We start from the raw sequence: 17,445 nt of genomic DNA on the forward strand, positions 1-17,445 counted from the left end.
GGGACATGCGTCTTGACGTTGGCGACATGGACGGCCTGGGACGCCGACGACGCGATGGACGGGATCATGGCCCCGGCGGTCTGCGTCGCGAGCGTCGATGAGGTGGAGGCCCCCGAGTGTAGAGAAAGTGGAGGCAGAGGTCGACATGGCGGCGGCCTGGGGAGGAGGAAGGAGCTGCAGCGGCGCGGAGGGAGGATGACGGTGGTGGCTGAGGGTTTTGGTGGCGGCGGAAGCTAGGTTTTAGGATGTAGGGCTGATACCATATAAATGTGAAACAGTTTGAGGGAAGATGCTTCTCAAGGGGCGATCGGCTCATATATTTATAGCAGAGTTACAAGTCTTGGAGACCAAGAAATAAACCCTATACGCGTATATGTACAACCGTATGCAAACAGAATACGCGAGATTAGCTATATAAAGTTATACGTTAACAATGGATAATGCTCACTACGACCAGACCACTACCACGTTTCATTTCCTAGCCAGCCAGCCAGCATTCCTTTCTTTTTTTCTCAAAAAATCCAGCAAAATCCCAGATCGTACGCTGGGTTAATTGGTCTGAGCCAACAGTGCACAGTGACAGGTTGGGTGGTCGGCCGCTGCGATGCTTTGCTGCCCCTCCCTCCCTCGTCGCACCTATATATACGTGGCTACATCCCCACATCACATGTAGGGGCATGTGAAGGCCACTGTCGCATCCTCTGCCTCCATTGTTTGCAGCAAGCAGCAGCTCGAGCGTTCATCACATAGCCGTCCGTAGCGCCGCTGCCATGGCGACCACGCCGCCGGCGGGCAGGGACGGGGCCGGGGGCCGGAAGAAGAGGAAGCAGGGCGGCTTCAAGACCATGCCCTTCATACTAGGTGAGTGAGAGCTGCTCGCTTGCATTAGCACTAGCATCTGCTGTCGGTAGATGCATCCTTCCTGAATGAATATAATCTGAGGAAACAAGCGAGCATTGTAGAGTCCATCCTACCTTGTAAAGTTCCCGATTTGGGCGGCAACTCAAGGTCGCGTCCAGCGAAGATTACCAACTAGAGCGCTTGTGACGACTTGCATTTTATATGATTTTCTTCACAGTACGAAGACGTACGCCTCTCCGTCTTTGGATATTTGGCCAGTAACTTTGTTTCGTTCTAGAGTAGAGTAGTTGGTTTCTTGCTTCTCCTTTCTGCTGGCAGTTGAGCTTCTTGACGACAATTCCGCACCAATTTCCACTGCCAGTTTGTCGCACTTGAAACAAAATTTAACGATGGCAAGTTGGCAAAAACTGGAGTAGACGAACAATTGGACATACGTACTTCAATTCAATACATGCATGAGCTTTTGATTCTCTTCTCATCGCTTTTGCTACGTCGGTCCAAAATTGTGCCGGCAGTGAACGAGGTGTGCGACAGGTTCGCCACGGCGGGGTTCGGCGCCAACCTCATCACGTACCTGACGCAGCAGCTGCACCTGCCGCTGGTGGAGGCGTCCAACACGCTCACCAACTTCGGCGGCACGTCCAGCCTCACGCCCATCCTCGGCGCGCTCGCCGCCGACTCCTTCGCCGGCCGCTTCTGGACCATCGTCGCCGGCTCCGTCTTCTACCAGCTCGGCATGCTCGGCCTCGTCGTCTCCGCGCTGCTCCCGTCGCTCCGGCCGCGGCCCTGCTCCCCTCCCGCGGCCCCGTGCCGCCGCGCCAACGGACTGCAGCTCGCCGTGCTCTACGTCTCGCTGCTCTTCACGTCCCTCGGCTCCGGCGGCATCCGGCCGTGCGTCGTGGCCTTCGGCGCCGACCAGTTCGACCCGCAGGAGCAGGAGCAGGACGAGGAGGAGCGCCGTGGCGTCGGTGGGACGGACACGGAGGCGGTGGCCGGGAAGAAGCGGCAGTACTTCAACCTCTACTTCTTCACCATGGGGTTCGCCGTGCTGCTGGCGCTGACGGTGGTGGTGTACATCCAGGAGAACGTGGGGTGGGGGTGGGGGTTCGGGATCCCGGCCATCGGCATGCTCGTCTCCATCGTGGTCTTCGTGGTCGGCTACCCGCTCTACGTCCGGCTCAAGCCGGGCGGCAGCCCGTTCACGCGGCTGGCGCAGGTCGTCGCCGCCGCCTACAAGAAGCGGCGCGCCCCGCTGCCGGAGGACCCCCGCATGCTGTACCAGGACAAGGAGCTGGACGCGCTCATCTCCACCAACGGCAGGCTCCTCCACACCAACCAGCTCACGTAAGTGCCTCCGCCGTGCCGTGCCGTCTCGTTATCGCTGGCTTATCGTGCATGTGTGGCTCGGCGCCGGCGTGCACGGATTGTGCTCGCCATGTCGGCTGCTTTTGGTGGCAGTTACATTATCAGTGCACAAAGAAAGAAAGCAAGAGCGCGTACTGCTTTAGTTTAAACCGCGCCTCCACGTAGCGTCGATGGAGACGCGCACGTGTGCACGTACGTACGGCTTCGGAGCTCGTCTGATGGACGCTTGCATGTTGCCGTGTGAATTGGTGCAGGTTCTTCGACCGGGCGGCGATCGTGACGCCGGGGGACGCCGCCGGCGCCGGGAACGTGGACCTGTGGCGGCTGTCGACGGTGCACCGCGTGGAGGAGCTCAAGTCCATCGTCCGCATGCTGCCCATCTGGTCGGCCGGCATCCTGCTCGTCACCGCCGGCTCGCACAACAACAGCTTCACCATCCAGCAGGCGCGCACCATGGACCGCCACGTCACCCAGCACTTCCAGATCCCGCCGGCCACCATGTCCATCTTCACCACCACCGCCATGCTCGTCACCCTGGGCCTCTACGACCGCGCCTTCGTGCCGCTGGCGCGCCGCTTCACGGGCCTGCCGGCCGGGATCACCTACTTCCAGCGCATGGCCGTCGGGCTGGCCATCTCCATCCTCAGCGTCGCCACGGCGGCGCTGGTCGAGGCCAAGCGCCGGGGCGCGGCGGCCGACCACGGGCTGCTGGACGCCCCGGGCGCCGTGGTGCCGATGAGCGTGTTCTGGCTGGTGCCGCAGTACGCCATCCACGGCGTGGCGGACGGGTTCTCGTCGGTGGGGCACATGGAGTTCCTGTACGACCAGGCGCCGGAGAGCATGCGCAGCACCGCCGCGGCGCTCTTCTGGCTCTCGGCCTCGCTCGGCAGCTACATGGGCACGGTGCTGGTGACGGCGGTGCAGAGCGCCACGCGGGGCGGCGGCGAGTGGCTCCAGGACAACATCAACCGGGGCAGGCTGGACGCCTACTACTGGCTCGTCACCTGCCTCATGGTGCTCAACCTTGGCTACTACCTCGTCTGCTTCCACTTCTACACCATGAAGCCGCTGGAGGTGGCGGAAGACGACGGCGACCACGAGAAGGAGTGCGAGCTGTCCTCCGTCCACAAAAATGGCGACGGCGGCGCCGCCGGCGGGCTGGTATAAGATCGTGTAGAGTGAGGGTATAGTGATTACGGGGAATCTGGTTAGCAAGCGCTAACTAGTTGCGGTACACATGCGTGCACAACCGTTGCAACGTCCAAATGGCCTTGGATCTAGCTAGTATAGTGAGCATCCCGTGACAAGATCCAGTTGTGGAGATAATGGTCGTGTCGCAAAAAGAAAGAAAAGGAAGATCATGCCGCAAAAGGCAACCATGATATATATAGAGTATCTCTTGTTAATATGGATCATCTTGTTCGCTTTAATAATTGGAGTAAGACAACGAGGGCCCGGTGCCGGCTTCTCTTGTTCAGGCCACATGCAATTTGCACGCAATTGCGTGCGTGAGGTTGAACCATTAAATAGCTAGTACGTAATCCCTCCGTTCGGAATTACTTGTCGTAGAAATGAATATATCTAGACGTAGTAAAAACAAGAGCAAAATCCAGTGATCGCATGCAATGGATTTACTCGCTGCGTTCACAAATAAAGTATGCTATAAAATGTTTCAGATATTTCAATATAAACTACATGCAAATTGAAATGAGTAAACAAATAGACTAAAACGTGTCCATATACATGCAAGAAAGCTAGAACATCTTATATTTGTGAACGGAGAGAGTACTCGTCAAGTGGCCGATCAACTACTATGCATAGTATTCACCGACAGTAATCCTATGCATTGTTTCCATCTTCCGTGTGTGCATCGAAATTAGATAGTAAATACTACAGTGTATAATTCTGTTTGTGATTGTGCATCCCATCCCATCAACCTAGAATTTCTTTGGGGCTAGCTACGGGTCAGTCGCCTGATTTTAAGAATTGGGTCAGTCGATTACTAACCAATTGAGTGAACCAAAATTGTGGTCAGTCAATTTCAGTGTTATAGCACAACTTAAGTCTTTTTGCATACAAAAACAACAGAAGCTCACAAGACTTCTTGGGCCCAATGAAAAACAATGGCCCGTTGATGAACAAAAAAAAAAAGGAGTTTTCAAATGGAGAATGAATTAGTTAATGCGTAAAATAACGGAAAAAAATTGCAGACAACTTACACAAAAATTGCACATTTGTACCATATGCGAAAATAAGCATATAGGAGGGGAATTTATGCAAAAAAGAATTTTTGTAAGAAGGAATGAGTTATTTATTTTTTATATTTGCAATCTCATACATGTATATTTAGTTTTATACATGCATACAATGCATATATGCATATGTATATATCAAAATGTGTTATTATGATGAAAATAAGCATATACTAGTGAGATTTCCGTGAAAAAGAGTGTTTTCTAAAAAGTAATGGATTAGTGAAAGAAAATGAAAACTAAAATAAAGGAAAAAACGAAATTAAAACTAAAACAAGATAATAGTTAAATGAAGTTTTCTATGGAGTATGAATTCGTGGCATTGGTTTTACCCTTTTAGAAGAAAGAAAATAAAAAATCAAAATGAAATCAAAATAATGAACTTTTCTAAGAAAGAATTGGACCCTTTAAGAATAAGAAAAAATCTTTCAAAACTTGAGAACAACTTTGCACTGAAATTGCACTTTCCGAAGTATGCAAAGTAAACATATAGTAGTGCAACATTCATATTTCTACTATAATTTACACACATATTATTTAGTACTCGCATATATACTTACACACACACACACACAAATGTCTTCAAGAAAGAATGAATTAGTGGCATTGGTACTACCCTTTAAGAAGAAAGAGAAGTGAAAACAATAAAAGAAAATAGTGATAAAATTGGCACATAATTTACACAAAAGTTGCATTTTTTATAACATGCAAGAATAACCATATAATAGGGGAATTTCACAAAAAATATATTTACTAAGAAGTAATGAATTAGTGACATTTGTGCTACCATTTATGAAGAAAGAAAATGAGGGGGAAAAACTAAAACAAACAGTGAGAAAATTGCACAAACACACACAAAAATGCACTTTTAAAAATATAGCATATAAAATGTAACTTTTGCAAAACAAATCTAAGAACGAATGAATCAGTGGCATTAGTATTACCCTTAAAGTAGAATGAAAATAAAATAAAGACTAAAACTATATCAAAATAATGAATTTTCATAAAAAGGGGTATTAATTAGTGGTGTAGGTATTCCCTTTAAGAAGAAATAAAATTTAATAATAAAAACTTGCACACAAATTTGCACCGAAATTGCACTTTTTGTAATATGCAAAAAAATATCATATAATTTTGAAATTTTGGCACATATTAGATAGTATTTATAGTATATATTTACACTCATTTAACATCCAAAAAATGCCCATAAAATAAAAAACAACTAATAAAGGAAAGAAAAAAACGAAAACAAAAGCACAAAACAGAAAAAACAAAGGAGGAAAAAGAAGGCTATATTCGCACAGGAATGGGCTTCAGCCCTTTAAAGAATTGACAGACTTAATGGTCAGTCGGAAAAGTCAAAGCCACCACACAGGCTAACGTAGAAAAAAAGATGCACGAATCTTGATGCAGAAATGAAAGGCCCAAAAATCAACTGACCTAAAATCAATTTTTCAGGTGACTTATGTATAGCTAAATTGAATTTCTTTTAGTTTTACGTGACAAATGTCAAAATAGAGGTGCATGTGGCGATCTTGTGAACTATTAACTCCACCAACTTAGTCTTCTTACACGATTAGGGTGCAATTTAACTCCACCTTGAATGCACCTCTGCGTTGAAAGAGCATCTGGGCCTGAGAAAAACATCACCATTGCTGATGCATGAGATGGTGTTAACCTTAAAATCACCTTTAGGAGATGTGTAAACAATTGGCTGCTTCTTATGTGGTTTGATTTGGTTCACATTGCTGGGTCTATTTAGTTCACTAATGATTCAGATGCAGTTATTTGGAAGCTTGAATCCAATGGTATTTATACTATTAGATCATTGTATGTTGTGGTGAAATTTTAGAGGAATAACTCCTATGCATATCCCTGATGTTCGGTAGCTAAATGTCCCTCCTAAAATTTACATATTTATTTGTTTTTAGCTCATAATAAGTCACTCACTAGAGAGGTAACCTAGCTAAGAGCAAAAATTTCGAGTTGTCCTGCCTCTTGTGTAATGAAGAGGAAACTTGCATGCATTTGTTCTTTGTTTGTGTTGTTGTTAAAGAAGTATGGAGATATATTAACGCCCTCTCTGGAACTTATGCTACTGTAGACTTTGAATACATTGCTAAGTGGTGGTTAGTACCAAAAGCATCAAGCAATTCACCTTATTCATGTTGCAACCTTACGAGCTCTTTGGAAGCATAAAAATGAACTCCGCTTTAACACATTTTCATGGCTTGGTGTGTAGGTAGTTCTGCGAGGCATATCTGTAGCATGCTCTCAATGGAAAATTCTATGCCCAGATCTTGCAAAAGAGCGCACGTTGGATATCACGAGTTCATTATATATGGGCACTGGCCAGGAGCCCACCTACATTGATGTGGTCGGATACATGCTGATTGGATAGTGGTTGTAGTCGTCGTCGTTGTTAGGCCTGTCGTCCTCTAAAAATTATTCTCATTGGCTCCTGGGTATTTGGTCCATCAGAAATGACAAGATCTTCAGACAAGCTGTCACTCACATTCTTAATTGGCTCCATTACTTGAAGGAGGGCATTTCTACTATTGCAATCAGAGCTGGGCCAACAAAGGTTTAGAAGTTACACACTTGGATTGATAGCCACTTGTAGTTTATTGATCATGTTACTAAGAACTTGCATGGGATGATTATTCTTTTTTATACTTGCTTGATTTGTACATATTACTTTTATATATATAATTACCATAGAACAATTGTTCTACAGTCCAGTGTTAAAAAAATGTAGTTGTTTGGAATCCACCATTGCTAGGTTAGTGAAGCATGCACAGTAATCCTCTCACTGTCTGATTGAAGATAACGTTTGGCTCAAGAGTGCACGTGGAGCTTAAATGTGTTGGGCTTGTGTTGCTGACATGAGATCCCATGCTTTGTTTGTGAGTCTACAATGGTCATGTCTATGACTCTAGTAATGTAGCATGTTCCATGGTGTTTCTAAACTCGAGCTCAAATGAGCTTGGGTAAACAGAAAATTCCAAGAAAAAAATCTGACTTTTTGGCAAACATTGACAAATGTTTGAGTGCTCATAAAATTTCAACATGAAATTACATTCATGAAGGTCGTGGCAAAAATAAACAAATCGATTCTCCAAAAGTGTTATTTTTTAAAGAATTTTGGAGTATTGTTTTTTTGCCATCACTTACACAAATGTCATTTCATGATGGAACTTTGTAAGGACTTTAAACATTTGCCAACATTCGCACACAAAAATTCTGAAATTTAATGATTTTTATTTTATTTTGCTATTCATCGGAACTCATTTGAGCTCACGAGCAGAAGATGACTTTCACATATTCCCCTATTTAATCTATGGGAATGCTTATTTTTCTTGTTATAGTTTCTTTTACTTAGTTCTCCATTGTGGTTGACATGTCAGCCTGCTTGCATGCTCGGTCATCTAAAATTGTTTGGTTTCATTTTAATGAAATGAAGCCGGGATGATGCCCTTTTAATCTAAAAAGAAAGAGCATCCAAGCCTTAACTTTGGGTTCAGGTGATTATTAATAACTAGAATTTTTAAAAATATTTATTTAACAACTACTCCCTCCGTCCCACACCATAACATTGTTTTTCAAGCTCACATAGCTTGAAAAACGATCTCATATTGTGGGACGGAGAGAGTAGTACAGTATAGACCGTCAGTTCAATGAGTTTTTTTGGACCTCAATATCGCGGTGATGTTCGATCTGGCATGTTCCCTGTTTGAACGAAATCGTTCCCCATGATCGATCCATGATCGGATGAATACGTTTAATCTAGGGCCTGTCGTGTAAAGATTGTAGCGGGCACATCATGCCACAAAAAAACAGTCGCCCAAAAAAGGGGGCCAGGGCATAGCCAATCTGCATTCCTGTTGAACTTTAGAAAAGTCCAAAACACAACAAACAGTAAATAAAAAACCCATGCCACATGTAAAAATATAAAAAGATGTGCATGGGGAACTAAAATCTGTTGTAAATATGCCCTAGAGGCAATAATAAAATGGTTATTATTATATTTCCTTGTTCATGATAATTGTCTATTGTTCATGCTATAATTGTGTTATCCGGAAATCGTAATACATGTGTGAATACATAGACCAAAGCATGTCCCTAATGAGCCTCTAGTTGACTAGCTCGTTGATCAACTGATGGTTACGGTTTCCTGACCATGGACATTGGATGTCATTGATAACGGGATCACATCATCAGGAGAATGATGTGATGGACAAGACCCAATCCTAAGCATAGCACAAGATCGTGTAGTTCGTCTGCTAGAGCTTTTCTGAATGTCAAGTATCATTTCCTTAGACCATGAGATTGTGCAACTCCCGGATACCGTAGGAGTACTTTGGGTGTACCAAACATCACAATGTAATTGGGTGACTATAAAGGTGCACTACAGGTATCTCCGAAAGTGTCTGTTGGGTTGGCATGAATCGAGACTGGCATTTGTCACTCCGTATGACGGAGAGGTATCTCTGGGTCCACTCGGTAATGCATCATCATAATGAGCTCAGTGTGACTAAGTAGTTGGTCACGGGATCATGCATTACGGCATGAGTAAAGTGACTTGCCGGTAACGAGATTGAACGAGGTATTGGGATACCGACAATCGAATCTCGGGCAAGTAACGTAACGATTGACAAAGGGAATTGTATACGGGATTGCTTGAATCCTTGACATCGTGGTTCATCCGATGAGATCATCGTGGAACATGTGGGAGTCAACATGGGTATCCAGATCCCGCTATTGGTTATTGGTTGGAGAGTTGTCTCGGTCATGTCTGCATGGTTCCCGAACCCGTAGGGTCTACACACTTAAGGTTCGATGACGCTAGGGTTATTAGGAAGACTTGTATGTGATTACCGAATGTTGTTCGGAGTCCCAGGTGAGATCCCGGATGTCACGAGGAGTTCCGGAATGGTCCGGAGGTGAATATTTATATGTAGGAAGTTGTCATACGGTCACCGGAAAGGTTCGGGGGCATATCGGTATTGTACCGGGGCCACCGGAGGGGTTCCGGGGGTCCACCGGGAGGGGCCACCTCTCTCGGAGGGCCTAATGGGCTGTAGAGGAAAGGGAACCAGCCCTACATGGGCTGGGCGCACCCCCCTTGGGCTCATGCTCCTAGGGTTGGGGGGGGAAACCCTAAGGGGGGCGCCCCCTTGCTTGGGGGCAAGCCCCCTCCCCTTGGCCGCCGCCCCCCTCTAGATCTCATCTAGAGGGGGCCGGCCCCCTTCCTCCTTCCCCTATATATAGAGGGGCAAGGGGAGGCTGCAGACACCATCCAAGGCGCAACCCCTCCCCTCCCCAACACCTCTCCTCCTCCGCAAGAGCTTGGTGAAGCCCTGCCGGAGTACTGCAGCTCCACCACCACCACATCGTCGTGCTGCTGTTGGAGCCCTCTTCCTCAACCTCTCCCTCCTCCTTGCTGGATCAAGGCGCGGGAGAGTTCCTCGCTCCGTACGTGTGTTGAACGCGGAGGTGCCGTCCGTTCGGCGCTAGTATCTTCGGTGATTTGGATCACGGCGAGTACGACTCCATCAACCCCGTTCTCTTGAACGCTTCTGCTCGCGATCTACAAGGGTATGTAGATGCACTCCTCTCCACTTGTTGCTAGATAACTTCATAGATTGATCTTGGTGATGCGTAGAAAATTTTAAATTTCTTCTACGTTCCCCAACAGTGGCATCGTGAGCTAGGTCTATGCGTAGTTTCTATGCACGAGTAGAACACAAGTTGTTGTGGGCGTCGATTTTGTCAATTTACTTGCCGCTTCTTATCTTGATTCGGCGGCATTGTGGGATGAAGCGGCCCGGAACGACCTTACACGTACGCTTACGTGAGACTGGTTCCACCGACTGACATGCACTAGTTGCATAAGGTGGCTAGCGGGTGTCTGTCTCTCCCATTTTAGTCGGATCGGATTCGATGAAAAGGGTCCTTATGAAGGGTAAATAGAAATTGGCATATCACGTTGTGGTCTTGGCGTAGGTAAGAAATGTTCTTGCTAGAAACCTATAGCAGCCACGTAAAAACTTGCAACAACAATTAGAGGACGTTTAACTTGTTTTTGCAGCATATGCCGTGTGACGTGATATGGCCAAAAGGATGTGATGAATGATATATGTGATGTATGAGATTGATCATGTTCTTGTAATCACGACTTGCATGTCGATGAGTATGACAACCGGTAGGAGCCATAGGAGTTGTCTTAATTTATTTATAACCTGCGTGTTAACTTATACGTCATGTAATTACTTTACTTTATCGCTAACCGTTAGCCATAGTAGTAGAAGTAATAGTTGACGAGACAACTTCATGGAGATCATGATGATAGAGATCATGGTGTCATGACGGTGACGACGATGATCATGGCGCCCCGAAGATGGAGATTAAAAGGAGCAAAATGATATTGGCCATATCATGTCACTATTTGATTGCATGTGATGTTTATCATGTTTTACATCTTATTTGCTTAGAACAACGGTAGCATAACTAAGATGATCCCTCGCAATAATTTCAAGAAAGTGTTCCCCCTAATTGTGCACCGTTGCTAAGGTCCGTTGTTCCGAAGCACCACGTGATGATCAGGTGTGATAGGTTCTAACGTTCGCATACAACGGGTGTAAGCCAGATTTACACACGCAAAACACTTAGGTCGACTTGACGAGCCTAGCATGTACAGACATGGCCTCGGAACACGGAAGACCGAAAGGTCGAACATGAGTCGTATGGAAGATACGATCAACATGAAGATGTTCACCGATGATGACTAGTCCGTCTCACGTGATGATCGGACACGGCCTAGTTGAATCGGATCATGTATCACTTAGATGACTAGAGGGATGTCTATCTGAGTGGGAGTTCATTAAATAATTTGATTAGATGAACTTAATTATCATGAACTTAGTCTAAAATTTTTACAATATGTCTTGTAGATAAAATGGCCCACGCTAATGTTGTGCTCAACTTCAACGCGTTCCTAGAGAAAACCAAGCTGAAAGACGATGGTAGCAACTATACGGACTGGGTCCAGAACTTGAGGATCATCCTCATAGCTGCCAAGAAAGCATATGTCCTTGAAGCACCGCTAGGTGAAGCACCACCCCCAGCAAACCAAGACGTTATGAATGCTTGGCAGTCCCGTGCTGATGATTACTCCCTGGTTCAGTGCGGCATGCTTTACTGCTTAGAACCGAGGCTCCAGAAGCGTTTTGAGCAACACGGAGCATATGAGATGTTCCAAGAGCTAAAAATGGTTTTCCAAGCTCATGCCCGGGTCGAGAGATATGAAGTATCCGACAAGTTCTACAGTTGTAAGATGGAGGAGAATAGTTCCGTCAGCGAGCACATACTCAAAATGTCTGGGTTGCACAACCGCTTGTCTCAGCTGGGAGTTAATCTCCCGGATGATGCGGTCGTTGACAGAATCCTTCAGTCGCTCCCACCTAGATACAAGAGCTTTGCGATGAACTTCAATATGCAGGGGATGGAAAAGACCATTCCTGAGGTATATTCAATGCTGAAATCAGCGGAGGTGGAAATCAAAAAGGAACATCAAGTGTTGATGGTGAATAAAACCACTAAGTTCAAGAAGGGCAAGGGTAAAAAGAACTTCAAGAAGGACGGCAAGGGAGTTGCCGCGCCCGGTAAGCAAGATGCCGGGAAGAAGCCAAAGAATGGACCCAAGCCCGAGACTGAGTGTTTTTATTGCAAGGGAAGTGGTTACTGGAAGCGGAACTGCCCCAAGTACTTAGCGGACAAGAAGGCCGGCAACACCAAAGGTATATGTGATATACATGTTATTGATGTGTATCTTACCAGTACTCGTAGTAGCTCCTGGGTATTTGATACCGGTGCGGTTGCTCATATTTGTAACTCAAAATAGGAGCTGCGGAATAAGCGGAGACTGGCGAAGGACAAGGTGACGATGCGCGTCGGGAATGGTTCCAAGGTCGATGTGATCGCCGTCGGCTCGCTACCTCTACATTTACCTACAGGATTAGTTTTAAACCTCAATAATTGTTATTTAGTGCCAGCTTTGAGCATGAACATTGTATCAGGATCTCGTTTAATACGAGATGGCTACTCATTTAAATCCGAGAATAATGGTTGTTCTATTTATATGAGAGATATGTTTTATGGTCATGCCCCGCTGGTCAATGGTTTATTCTTATTTAATCTCGAACGTGATGTTACACATATTCATAGTGTGAATACCAAAAGATGTAAGGTTGACAATGATAGTCCCACATACTTGTGGCACTGCCGCCTTGGTCACATTGGCGTCAAACGCATGAAGAAACTCCATGCAGATGGACTTTTGGAGTCTCTTGATTATGAATCATTTGACACGTGTGAACCATGCCTCATGGGCAAAATGACCAAGACTCCGTTCTCCGGAACAATGGAGCGAGCAACCAACTTATTGGAAATCATACATACTGATGTCTGCGGTCCAACGAGTGTGGAGGCTCGCGGTGGCTATCGTTATGTTCTCACCCTCACTGATGACTTGAGTAGATATGGGTATGTCTACTTAATGAAACACAAGTCTGAGACCTTTGAAAAGTTCAAGGAATTTCAAAGTGAGGTTGAGAATCAACATGACAGGAAAATCAAGTTCTACGACCAGATCGTGGGGGAGAATATTTGAGTCACGAATTTGGCACGCACTTAAGGAAATGTGGAATAGTTTCACAACTCACGCCGCCTGGAACACCTCAGTGTAATGGTGTGTCTGAACGTCGTAATCGCACTCTATTGGATATGGTGTGATCTATGATGTCTCTTACCGATCTACCGCTGTCATTTTGGGGCTATGCTTTAGAGACTGCCGCATTCACTTTAAATAGGGCTCCGTCGAAATCCGTTGAGACGACACCATATGAATTATGGTTTGGGAAGAAACCTAAGCTGTCGTTTCTAAAAGTTTGGGATGCGATGCTTACGTGAAGAAACTTCAACCTAAAAATCTTGAACCCAAATCGGAAAAATGCGTCTTCATAGGATACCCTAAAGAAACTATTGGGTATACCTTCTACCTCAGATCCGAAGGCAAGATCTTTGTTGCCAAGAATGGATCCTTTCTAGAGAAAGAGTTTCTCTCGAAAGAAGTAAGTGGGAGGAATGTAGAACTTGATGAAGTATTGCCTCTTGAACCGAAGAGTGGCGCAGCTCAAGAAAATGTTCCTGAGGTGCCTGCACTGACTAGAGAGGAAGTTAATGATGATGATCAAGAAACTTCAGATCAAGTTGCTACTAAACTTCGTAGGTTCACAAGGACACGTTCTGCACCAGAGTGGTACGGCAACCCTGTCCTGAAAATTATGTTGTTGGACAATGGTGAACCTTCGAACTATGAAGAAGCGATGGCGGGCCCAGATTCCGACAAATGGCTGGAAGCCATGAAATCCGAGATAGGATCCATGTATGAAAACGAAGTATGGACTTTGACTGACTTGCCCGAGGATCGGCGAGCCATAGAAAATAAATGGATCTTTAAGAAGAAGACAGACGCGGATGGTAATGTGACCATCTATAAGGCTCGGCTTGTCGCTAAGGGTTATCGACAAGTTCAAGGGGTTGACTATGATGAGACTTTCTCACCCGTAGCAAAGCTGAAGTCCGTCCGAATCATGTTAGCAATTGCCACATTATATGATTATGAGATATGGCAAATGGACGTCAAAACGACATTCCTTAATGGTTTCCTTAAGGAAGAATTGTATATGATGCAGCCGGAAGGTTTTGTTGATCCTAAGAATGCTGACAAGGTGTGCAAGCTCCAACGCTCAATCTATGGGCTGGTGCAAGCATCTCGGAGTTGGAACATTCGATTTGATGAGATGATCAAAGCGTTGGGTTTGCGCCGACTTATGGAGAATCATGTGTTTACAAGAAAGTGAGTGGGAGCTCTGTAGCATTTCTCATATTATATGTGGATGACATACTATTAATGGGAAATGATATATAATTCTTGGAGAGCATAAAGGCCTACTTGAACAAGTGTTTTTCAATGAAGGATCTTGGAGAAGCTGCTTATATATTAGGCATCAAGATCTATAGAGATAGATCGAGACGCCTCATTGGTCTTTCATAGAGTACGTACCTTGACAAGATATTGAAGAAGTTCAATATAGATCAGTCAAAGAAGGGGTTCTTGCCTGTGTTGCAAGGTACGAGATTGAGCACGGATCAATGCCCGACCACGACAGAAGATAGAGAAAAGATGAGTGTCGTCCCCTATGCCTTGGCCATAGGGTCTATTATGTATGCCATGTTGTGTACCAGACCTGATGTAAACCTTGCCGTAAGTTTGGTAGGAAGGTACCAAAGTAATCCCGGCATGGAACACTGGACAGCAGTCAAGAATATCCTGAAGTACCTGAAAAGGACTAAGGATATGTTTCTCGTTTATGGAGGTGAAGAAGAGCTCGTCGTAAAGGGTTACATCGATGCTAGCTTCGACACAGATCTGGATGACTCCAAGTCACAAACCGGATACGTGTATATTTTGAATGGTGGAGCAGTCAGCTGGTGCAGTTGCAAGCAAAGCGTCGTGGCGGGATCTACATGTGAAGCGGAGTACATGGCAGCCTCGGAGGCAGCACAAGAAGCAATCTGGGTGAAGGAGTTCATTACCGACCTAGGAGTTATTCCCAATGCGTCGGGCCCGATGACTCTCTTCTGTGACAACACTGGAGCTATTGCCCTTGCTAAGGAGCCCAGGTTTCACAGAAAGACCAGGCATATCAAGCGTCGCTTCAACTCCATTCGTGAAAATGTTCAAAATGGAGACATAGATATTTGTAAAGTGCATACGGACCTGAATGTCGCAGATCCGTTGACTAAACCTCTCCCTCGAGCAAAACATGATCAACACCAGAACTCTATGGGTGTTCGATTCATCACAATGTAACTAGATTATTGACTCTAGTGCAAGTGGGAGACTGTTGGAAATATGCCCTAGTGGCAATAATAAAATGGTTATTATTATATTTCCTTGTTCATGATAATTGTCTATTGTTCATGCTATAATTGTGTTATCTGGAAATCGTAATACATGTGTGAATACATAGACCACAACATGTCCCTAGTGAGCCTCTAGTTGACTAGCTCATTGATCAATAGATGGTTACGGTTTCCTGACCATGGACATTGGATGTCATTGATAACGGGATCACATCATCAGGAGAATGATGTGATGGACAAGACCCAATCCTAAGCATATCACAAGATCGTGTAGTTCGTCTGCTAGAGCTTTTCTGAATGTCAAGTATCATTTCCTTAGACCATGAGATTGTGCAACTCCCGGATACCGTAGGAGTGCTTTGGGTGTACCAAACGTCACAATGTAACTGGGTGACTATAAAGGTGCACTACATGTATCTCCGAAAGTGTCTGTTGGGTTAGCATGAATCGAGACTGGGATTTGTCACTCTGTATGACGGAGAGGTATCTCTGGGCCCACTCGGTAATGCATCATCATAATGAGCTCAGTGTGACTAAGTAGTTGGTCACGGGATCATGCATTACGACACGAGTAAAGTGACTTGCCGGTAACGAGATTGAACGAGGTATTGGGATACCGATGATCGAATCTCGGGCAAGTAACGTACCGATTGACAAAGGGAATTGTAAATGGCATTGCTTGAATCCTCGACATCGTGGTTCATCCGATGAGATCATCGTGGAACATGTGGGAGTCAACATGGGTATCCAGATCCCGTTGTTGGTTATTGGCCGGAGAGTTGTCTCGGTCATGTCTGCATGGTTCCCAAACCCGTAGGGTCTACACACTTAAGGTTCGATGACGCTAGGGTTATTAGGAAGACTTGTATGTGATTACCGAATGTTGTTCGGAGTCCCGGATGAGATCCCGGACGTCACGAGGAGTTCCGAATGGTCCGGAGGTGAAGATTTATATGTAGGAAGTTGTCATACGGTCACCGGAAAGGTTCGGGGGCATATCGGTATTGTACCGGGGCCACCGGAGGGGTTCCGGGGGTCCACCGGGAGGGGCCACCTCTCTCGGAGGGCCTAATGGGCTGTAGAGGAAAGGTAACCAGCCCTACATGGGCTGGGCACACCCCCCCCCCTTGGGCCCATGCTCCTAGGGCTGGGGGGGAAACCCTAAGGGGGGCGCCCCCTTGCTTGGGGGGCAAGCCCCCACCCCTTGGCCGCTGCCCCCCCTCTAGATCTCATCTAGAGGGGCCCGACCCCCTTCCTCCTTCCCCTATATATAGAGGGGAAAGGGGAGGGCTGTAGACACCATCCAAGGCGCAGCCCCTCCCCTCCCCAACACCTCTCCTCCTCCGCAAGAGCTTGGCGAAGCCCTGCTGGAGTACTGCAGCTCCACCACCACCACATCGTCGTGCTGCTGTTGGAGCCCTCTTCCTCAACCTCTCCCTCCTCCTTGCTGGATCAAGGCGCGGGAGACGTCCTCGCTCCGTACATGTGTTGAACGCGGAAGTGCCGTCCGTTCGGCGCTAGGATCTTCGGTGATTTGCATCACGACGAGTACGACTCCATCAACCCCGTTCTCGTGAACGCTTCCGCTCGTGATCTACAAGGGTATGTAGATGCACTCCTCTCCCCTCATTGCCAGATAACTCCATAGATTGATCTTGGTGATGCGTAGAAAATTTTAAATTTCTGCTACGTTCCCCAACAAAATCTACATAACTAAAAAAATGAAAAATGACAAAAATATTAAAGAACATAAGTCGCCATGGTCTAAAAATGATGGCGAGAAAATATTGAAAAAAGAAACATCATGGAAAAATTGTCATATGAAAAAAAAATCTGTAATGGGATGTTTCAAAGATGAATTTGCCGTGGTGTAATAAGTTTTTTTTTTGTTTAAAGAATTTTGTACAAAAAAATATGGAGTCTTACATGGTTTGTTCGACAACAATTGTCCATGTTCCAAAAAGAAATAACTGATCAT

The 17,445-nt window shown here is 45.9% G+C and overlaps 1 protein-coding gene across 1 annotated transcript; it reads left to right on the top strand.

Annotated features, from left to right (window-relative positions):
- The first annotated feature begins 664 nt into the window (after positions 1–664).
- LOC119279117 (protein NRT1/ PTR FAMILY 3.1-like) lies at positions 665–3,656 on the top strand. The gene is made up of 3 exons (XM_037560501.1): positions 665–861; positions 1,377–2,205; positions 2,481–3,656. The coding sequence occupies exons 1-3, from the start codon at positions 771–773 to the stop codon at positions 3,391–3,393; spliced, it is 1,833 nt and encodes a 610-aa protein (XP_037416398.1). The 5' UTR covers positions 665–770; the 3' UTR covers positions 3,394–3,656.
- The last annotated feature ends 13,789 nt before the right edge of the window (positions 3,657–17,445 follow it).

The sequence above is a fragment of the Triticum dicoccoides genome, chromosome 1A (assembly GCF_002162155.2).
Source record: "Triticum dicoccoides isolate Atlit2015 ecotype Zavitan chromosome 1A, WEW_v2.0, whole genome shotgun sequence".
Classification (NCBI taxonomy): Eukaryota; Viridiplantae; Streptophyta; class Magnoliopsida; order Poales; family Poaceae; genus Triticum; species Triticum dicoccoides.

Coding starts and splice junctions, on each gene's coding strand:
- LOC119279117 (XM_037560501.1), top strand. CDS start 771: ATGGCGACCACGCCGCCGGCGGGCAGGGACGGGGCCGGGGGCCGGAAG. Junction 862..1,376: donor GACCATGCCCTTCATACTAG/GTGAGTGAGAGC, acceptor TTGTGCCGGCAG/TGAACGAGGTGTGCGACAGG. Junction 2,206..2,480: donor CTCCACACCAACCAGCTCAC/GTAAGTGCCTCC, acceptor GAATTGGTGCAG/GTTCTTCGACCGGGCGGCGA.